The sequence below is a fragment of the Loxodonta africana genome, chromosome Y (genome assembly GCF_030014295.1).
Source record: "Loxodonta africana isolate mLoxAfr1 chromosome Y, mLoxAfr1.hap2, whole genome shotgun sequence".
NCBI lineage: Eukaryota > Metazoa > Chordata > Mammalia > Proboscidea > Elephantidae > Loxodonta > Loxodonta africana.
The window spans coordinates 4,588,556-4,596,786 of NC_087370.1; the positions used below are offsets into that span (position 1 = coordinate 4,588,556).

The following is an 8,231-nucleotide window of genomic DNA, read 5'->3' on the forward strand; positions in this document are numbered from 1 at the left end:
AGTTCAACATTATACTGTGTGTGGTATTCTTGTCTTGTCTCAGGCCAACAAGTATATGAGAAGGGGTCCACAGTGGAGTCCATTATGGGCCTGCTTTAACCTTCCCTGGCATTACATAGGGCAACAGAGGAAGACAGGCAAACACAGAGTCAGGCAAGAGAGTAATGAGAAGAGAGATACACGGAGGGACACAGAGAAGGGACAAGGAATCCAAATGAAAAGCCTACTGTGGGACCCGAATTCCCTGCCAATGATTTGGTCTGAGGACACCAAAGCTCCTCCCTGGGTACTTTTGCTGAGGAGCGGTAGCATGGCCTGGCGACTGAATCCTCTGAATTGCTGCAGTTAGGTTGTCAGATCAGGTGAGTCACTGGGGCCAAGGTCCTGTCAGGTCTGACATTTCATTGATTCCTTCCTTCTCTCCTGTTTCTTGGTTTCTTTCTTTGCCACCCCCACCACAAGACCCGCACCTCGCCTGTCTCTCTCCGTCTCACTCTTTTTCTTTATCCCACACATTCTTTCCTTTTTCCTTGCCTCCCCAGCGCCTCCCGGTCCTTTTCATCTGCCTGTCTCTTTTCCTTCTTTCCTTGCTACCATTTCTGTTTAAGATTCGGTCTGTTGGAGTCAGGGTCCTCAGGGTGGCCTCAGGTGGGCCAACGGAGAAGTGCGTGGGAAAAGTAGGGAGAGAAGGAGGCTTCCAGCAGGAAGCACTTGTCCTGTGCCACAGTCAGCACAGGAAAGTTTCTGGCTGGGTGGGGTGAGAACGGGCAAGGTGTCGGCTGCCTGTGTGGGGCAACGATTTCAGCCATGTGATGGCCTGTCTGCAACCGAGGACTGAGCGACAAGTGGTGGCAGGCACAGTAGAGAGGCGCCACCACGTGCCTGCAGGAGCAGCCTGGACTTGCTGCAGCGCTGATGACGAGGGTCCAGCCACCTTGCATCTGGAGGGCCAGGATGACGGCCTCTGTCCTTGGTGGGGCGCTCTCTGCAGGCTGGGGCCTGGTAGTGCAGAAGCAGCTCTGAGTGGGAGGCGGGATTGGTTCCCTTCAGGATAACCGCCTGGGGCAGGGCAAAGCCGGTTCCCGCCGGAAGTGTGCAGACTGTATGCGCAGAGCCCGGGATAGGCGCCCGCGGTCTGTATCCACCAGGGGGCGATTCTTAGAAGAGCGGCTGACCCGGGCCAGGTCGGTTTACCGTCCGCGTGACACCTGCCCCAGGGGCCACCAGACCCCATGGCGAGTGAGGCACGGCATGAGGAAGGCCGGGCTGCTCCAGGACCTGTGGAGGACAGCGGCCTGCGAAGTGGCCCTTTAGAGGGACAGCGTGCAGGTTGTCCCGGGGAGCAGCCCCCGGAGAGCTGTAGCGCCAAGCCGGAACAGGTCGCAGCAGGTGCGCAGGCGCAGGACGAGACGCCTGAAGAGGCCGCCGTCTTCTGTGGGGTGCTGGTAGAGGAGAGCTGGGCCGGGAGGGGGAGAGTGGAGGTGCAGGAGGAGGACGTGTTGGTGGTGGGGGATGGAATGCCGGAGGTGGAGGTCGTGGCCATGGCGGACCCGGAAAAGCAGGTGCAGACGGAGGAGCAGGAGCAGCGCGAACACCCCCAGGTCGAGCAGGCCCAGCCATCGCCTGCACCCGGCAGCCTCGGGCGCTCCCTGGAGGCCCTGGAGATTATTCAATTAGAGCTGAACGCCTGGAACACCAGAGCCAGCAGGGCCTACTTTCGCCTGCGGCGTAAGCTGTTGCAGAGTTGCAAGCCGTACCTGGACCAGAGAAGACTCATCATCCAGTGCGTCCCCGGCTTCTGGGTCCAAGCAGTATCCTTACTTGGTTTGTCTTCCGTTGGCGTCTAAGGCTGGGGAGGGGGGTTGAGGGCTTGGTGTAGGAAAGGGGGGTGGGGCTCATGCAAGACAGTCCAGGGAGGATTTGGTGGTGGGAGAGGCCCCTGCTAGCGGCCACCCTAAGAGGACTGTGATCAAGGGACTGCCTTTAAACCCTTAGGCCATGTAGTGAGCAGGGCAAAACTTCCCAGGAAGTAGGAGCAGAGTCCACAGAGAGAAGAATCGCTCAAAGGACCAGAGCCCGTGACTGCGCCTCTTCACCAATTAGTCACTACGGCTGGGGCAATGCTAAAACAAAGGTCCTCCTCACAAGTCGGCTTTGCCTCCCAGCTCTTGTCCTTCGCATGGACCCACACGCAGCTGTTTCCAGTGTCAGGGCCGCCCTCAGCACACACACACAACAGAGGAGACGGATCCGAAGCTAACAGGAGGCTGATTGCAAGTGAGCCTGCAGACAGCTTCAGATGAGCACAAAGCCCAGGGATCCACTGCACCAGGAGGGACCATGGTTGAGGCGCAGGCAGGGTGGCTCTGGCAGGTACCTCCAATTTCAGCCACTATTGCTGGCCAGGTGTATTCACCTGCTTTGAAGCCTTCTGTCGCCAGCCACTGATACTCCTTGACCCAAAGCAGATTGTGAACCACCCGGAGATATCAATCATGATCACTCAGGTTGAGGAAGACATGCTCAGCTACCTGATCAATTTGGAGGTCAGTCCCAGCCGTCAGGTGGGGGAGGGGAACGGGAAAGGGTCCATCCCTACAAACAGGCAAGGGCAGGGCTCCTGAAAACACCTGACACCCTGCCTTTCTACTCCTTTCGGCCAGGTGCAGGAGTTCAGAGGCACCAAGAACCACTGCAAGATCATGTTTTTCTTTGGGAGCAACCCCTATTTCGGGAATGAAATGATCATTAAGGAATATGAAGTTAACATCACAGGTTAGAAGTGGCAGCCTGCATGGGGGTGAGAAGGTGAGCGGTACAACCTGGACAACAGGATCCAGCCCCTTCCCCTCATTATTTCATCCTCCCTCCACAACCAGGATACAGGGCCTCTCATTCCACTGCAGTCCAGTGGTTGTGGGACTATGAACGTGAGTCCCGCTGCCGCACACAGCTTGGCTGCAGGCTTCACTTCTTCAGCTGGTTCTCTGACCACAACAGCCCAGGGTCTAACAGGATTGCTGAGGTGGGCGCCTGTGGGTAACACCACAAATGGTCTCAGTGAGTTCCCCTGCTGCTAGGGCAAGAGGTCTGAGCCCTGGCCTGACCCATCTTTTTCCTGTACCAGATCATCTGCAAGGACCTATGGGTCGATCCTTTGCGGTACTACCTGAGGGACTAAAGGACCAGAAGGAGGAGTGGAGAGGACATCAGGTAAGAGCTCAAGGGGGTAGAGGGCTGAAGTGAGTGCTTTTGGGGACCAGGGAAAGTCACTTCTCAAGCAGAGGAGTTGTGGCCCTGAAGCACACAGGGAGACAGTGAGTCACCCCAGGACATTTGGGGAGTCAGTCTGAGACATGCATACCAGAGGACTGTAGTGCAAAAGAGCTTACTGGAGGACTGTAGTGCAAAACAGCTTAAGGCTAGGGAAGCTTCACCCAAGTGGAGGCACGTGGACTGGATTCCCAGGGATGCCTAGCAAACTGCCGCACAGCGGGTGGCTTTAAACAATAGGCATTGCCTCAGAGCCATGGTCCACATTCAGAGAGCCTGCCTGGGCCAGTCTCTGTTGGAAAGCTCTAGGGGAAGATCCTTTCTTGTCTCCCTCATCATCTGCTAGCCCCCAGGAGTTTGTTGTCCTGTGGGTTCATCTCCATATGGACACCATCTCTCTTTCTGTCTCTCTGTACCTCTTCTCTTTTATCAGGGCTTACCTCAAATGGGGATTGGGACCTACTGTACTGATGATGCTCCTAAGCGATGATGTTTTCAAAGACTATTTTCTAGACCCGGTCATGGTCACTGGTACCTGAGGTTAGGACCTCAACGTAAACTTTGGGGGATGCAGTTCAATCCATTTCGGAGCATGACTGGCTGAGACTACTCTGACAGAAGCAAAACAATCCCAGAACCCCTTCTCTGAACTGTTGTCCCATGGCTGTCAAGCCTCCCTCAGGCCTGCACCAGCTTCCTGAGGTTAAGCTCAGCGTGAAGGAAGCCCCTTCTACCATCCTCCCAAACCACACCTCCAGATCTTACCCACTGTCTCACCCCATTGTCCCCTCATCTCATCTGCTGTGATCATTGGAATCTTCTTTGAATTTTCTGCTCCACCTGTGTACCCTCCCACAGCCATCCTGAGAAGACAGGCCACCTTGCACAGCTTGGCAAGGGCAATTTTACAGTCCAGGTGGGAGAAATTTAATACAACCTATGGGGGAAAAGAAGAGTTTTTCCAGGGCTGCTCCGGGGAATTCACACAATCTGTTAAATAATGTTCAGGTTAATGAACAGTTTTTTTTTTATATGTATATAATTTTTATTGGGCTTTAAATGAAAGTTTACAAATCAAGTCAGTCTCTCACACAAAAACCCATATGCACCTTGCTACACACTCGCAATTACTTCCCCTCTAATGAGACAGCCCGCTCTCTCCCTCCCCTCTCTTTTTTTCTTGTCCATTTCGCCAGCTTCTAACCCCCTCCACCCTCTCATCTCCCCTCTAGGCAAGAGATGCCAACATAAATAAACAGTTTTAATGAGTGTTTGTGTTTTCCATTTGTGTCCTATTTTCTCTCTCTCTCTCTCTCTGTACGTCTTTGTCTCTAGGTCTGTCTCCTAGGGCACCCAGAGCATTTGCCATAGAGTCGTTGGAGCATCACACTGCCTCAAACAGCACATACCTGGAAGCTAGTGCAGAGGTGCAGAGGAATAGTCAACTTGGTTCTCACTGCTGCCCTGTCATAAATGAAGTTGGGATGAGGATGTGTGTGTGAAAGATGTGAGCCTGCAATAACCCTGGAGTGTCCTGCTATTGAAATGCATGTGGAATAATGTATGTATCAGTGTGAGCGTTTGTGTGTGCATGTGGAGGGTGGGCCTGATGAGTAAACCATCTCATCCCACAGGGCTTTCAAATTTGTTGTCAGGAAATTGCCAGTGTGTGCTGGAGTCAGGCTACTGAGTAAGAGAGTGATTTGTGCATGTTCTGGGATTCCAGATGAAGGCTGAGCACTTTCTCCCAGGCAGGGGCTGGGAACCAGCAGAGAGCACAGCAAGGCCAGTCAGTTGTGGTCTTCAGAATTTTCAAAAAGGAGTAAAAAGATAAAGGAAAAGGTCTGGAGCCCAACGGGCTAACAGGCTGGCAAAGCCTCAGTTGCATGCTCACTTTGCCTGCATAATGCCTGACCCAACATCCTCAGCCTAGGATATATGCAGACTCATTGACAGAACACACACTGGAGAGCACCTTCAAATTCAGTTTGCCATTCAACAAAACATACACCAGTGCCTATGCCTGCTATCAGGACCTGTGCTGCTGGCCACACTTGTACAAACTCATGTGTTAGGCATTGGTAGAAAATGCATGAAAAGGAGACTGAGGTGTGGCACAAGTTGTAAAGGTGTTCCCGGCACTATGTCTCTGGTGACAGTGGGAAGTGGGAGCACCAGAAAAAGTAAGCATACGTCCTCATAAGTGTTGGGGCACAAGGGAATTCCATGCGAAGAGTGGACTTGGTTGGCCAGGCTGGGGAGGCCCGTGGTGGGCAATATGCTACTGCAAGCCTGTCCTCCCATGTGCGCTCCTCGGAGATGGAGACCGTGTAGTAGATCTCTCCCTATTACAGACAGCCTTGGGTCTGTTGACAGAGGCTCCACTCGAGGTCACAGACCCCCAGGTGTAGCACTGCCAACCCCAGTAAGAGCACGTTTCTGCTCATGGAACACCGCAGGGGGCATGTTTGCCCAGCGCCTGTGGCTCACCTCACAGTGTATTAAACAGCCAGTACGTGTAAATGTTCCAAGGCCTTATCAGCCTTATCTGCCTCGGGCCAAGGTAAGGGAGAAGCCTGGAGCACAGCACCCATGGGTTAAAAGCCTCACTTGGAAGTGGTGAGCACTTCGGGTGTTCCTTCCTAGGCCCCCTGCTTCCCAGAAACAGGCCTAATCTCTTGCAAGGCAAGGTCCTGACGCTACCACTGCTGCAGATGTGAGAGTTCAGATGCTGTAGTGACAATATGATCAGACACGGTAGTCTCCCAGTCACTTGGAGGTCATAAATCCATGTAAATCCCGACGCTCTGTGTTACCTCAAAGAGGTCAATCTACCGGAAAGACATGGCAGTGCAAGTCGGCTTTCCTCCCATGACACAACTTCACCTGCTTTAAAGAAAAAGCCATCCTTCACATGAAGAAATCATCAAAAGGGCCATATTCATCTGCGTGCATCGCTGATGGGGGAGGCAGGCAACAATGGGAGCAGGGAGGCAATTGTAATGTGGACAAAGCAATTTAGAGACCAGACCTGATTCAGATACACATGTGCATGTGTATATATGCCTTTACCTATATGTGAAACACGTATATATAAATATATGCATATTTGTGTATGCGTATGTGTATATACCCAGTGCTGTCAAGTCGATTCTGACTCACAGTGACCCTATAGGACAGAGCAGAACTGCCCCACAGAGTTTCCAAGGAGCGCCTGGTGGATATGAACTGCAGACCTTTTGTTTAGCAGACGTAACACTTAACCACTATGCCACCAGGGTTGTATTTGTATGTATCAATGATACACAATATAACCACAGAATTTTCCTTCTTTGTTAGTGCACATGAAACCTTCACCCAGTAGAGCAAGGTTGGAATCAATAGGATTTTCTTTGGGCAAGTGACAAATTCAGGTATAATTCTTTTCCACTGTTCTGTAACCAAGTACCCAAAACTTTGGCCTGAAAGCAACACCTGTTGGTTATCTCAGAATCCCTCTGGGTCAGCTGCTGGGCACAGCTTAGCTGCAGCACAGGCTGTCTCAGAGCTGCATCCGAGCTGTAGGCCGTGCCACACTCTCCTATGGAGGCTGGACTGGAGAAGCAACTGTGTGCAGTAGGATCCAACTTGTTGTAAACATGTTTCTTTCTGCCATTCAGTCTGAAGGGCAGTCCTTCGCAACAGTTCCTGGCTGGAGCATTGCCCGGTAGGTTTCCCAGCAATACTTACTGACATGTCCAGACCACTCAGGGTAGCCCTCTTTCCTTTGAACGAGTGGCTAAGACTGGGTCTTTTATGATGTCATTTAATATGAGAGAAGGACAGCCATGGCCATTGACATGTTCAAATGCTTGGAATCGCACGACCCATCCACATCAAGGACCCTGGACTACACACAGACAAGGGCACAAGGAGGCAGGAACCAGAGGGTTCACCTAAGGGAGTAGGGCAGCTCACCTTTGTGTCCTGGGGAAATTCTTTTCTAAACCAGAGACAGTCATGCTTTCTCCATTTTCTCCTCTTCAAAAAACAAAGTTCTCTCTAACAAAAGCCAGGCAGTCATCCCCTACAAGCAGGATGCCTCCACTATCTCTGAACCCTGAATGATGCAATCTCCATTTGTTGTTCTTGGGTCGTTAGGTGCCCACAAGTCAGTTCCCACTAGGAGGGACCCCAGAGGACACAGTAGGACTGCTCCATAATTTTTCCAAGGAACACCTGGTGCATTCAGTCTGCTGACCTTTTGGTTAGCAGCCCAACGCTTACCACTCCCACAACGGGGCTCCAAACACTTCCTTATGCCCCAGATATTCCCCACCACACCCACTTTTCACTTAAACATAGGGATTTTTTCTTTTTTTATCCAATTTTTTCTAATGTTCAACATCACACAATGCAAAGTATTCTCATCTGGTGGTGGGACTGTCCTTCAAATACTTCTGCAAACACCCAGAGCCACTGTACCACCTCAGAAGTGGAAGGTAGTGGGTTTTGACAGATGCATACACCCATTCTGGTCACGATACACCTTGTTGTCAGATCCTGCCCAAGATTACTCGGGACTTTTGGTCAACACCCACCAGCCTCATGCATTACTTTTGTATCAGCGAAAAGAACAAACAGCTTCTTGCATCACCCACTGAGCCTCCATCCTGCCCAATTCTAGGTAAGCTCTAAGTGTCCTGATACTCACTAGCCAGACGGTGACCAAAGAATAGAGAGTGCCACCAAGGATTTCAGGAATAGGCTACAATGCAGCCAATGCTATAAAAGGCTACTTTGACTCCCTTCTGAACTTTTTAACATACAGCAGCACAGAGACTCAAACAAGACTGATAGAGTTGGCTGTGCACACAATGGGACTTTCCTAGCAGCTCCCACTCTCAGGCCAACAAGTATATGAGAAGGGGTCCACAGTGGAGTCCATTATGGGCCTGCTTTAACCTTCCCTGGCATTA

At 51.7% G+C, this 8,231-nt stretch overlaps 1 protein-coding gene across 1 annotated transcript; it reads left to right on the top strand.

The window, feature by feature from the left end:
- Positions 1-1,232: 1,232 nt before the first annotated feature.
- LOC135229000 (testis-specific Y-encoded protein 2-like) lies at positions 1,233-3,181 on the top strand. Its single transcript, XM_064278744.1, has 5 exons — positions 1,233-1,811; positions 2,469-2,546; positions 2,664-2,775; positions 2,880-3,025; positions 3,128-3,181. Exons 1-5 carry the CDS (start codon positions 1,233-1,235, stop codon positions 3,179-3,181), a joined length of 969 nt encoding a protein of 322 aa, XP_064134814.1.
- The last annotated feature ends 5,050 nt before the right edge of the window (positions 3,182-8,231 follow it).

Excerpts from the sequence above, each read along its gene's own strand:
- LOC135229000 (XM_064278744.1), top strand. The coding sequence starts at position 1,233 with ATGGCGAGTGAGGCACGGCATGAGGAAGGCCGGGCTGCTCCAGGACCT. Across the intron at positions 1,812-2,468 it reads CCGGCTTCTGGGTCCAAGCA|ATTGTGAACCACCCGGAGAT; the intron begins GTATCCTTACTT and ends GACCCAAAGCAG. Across the intron at positions 2,776-2,879 it reads ATATGAAGTTAACATCACAG|GATACAGGGCCTCTCATTCC; the intron begins GTTAGAAGTGGC and ends CTCCACAACCAG.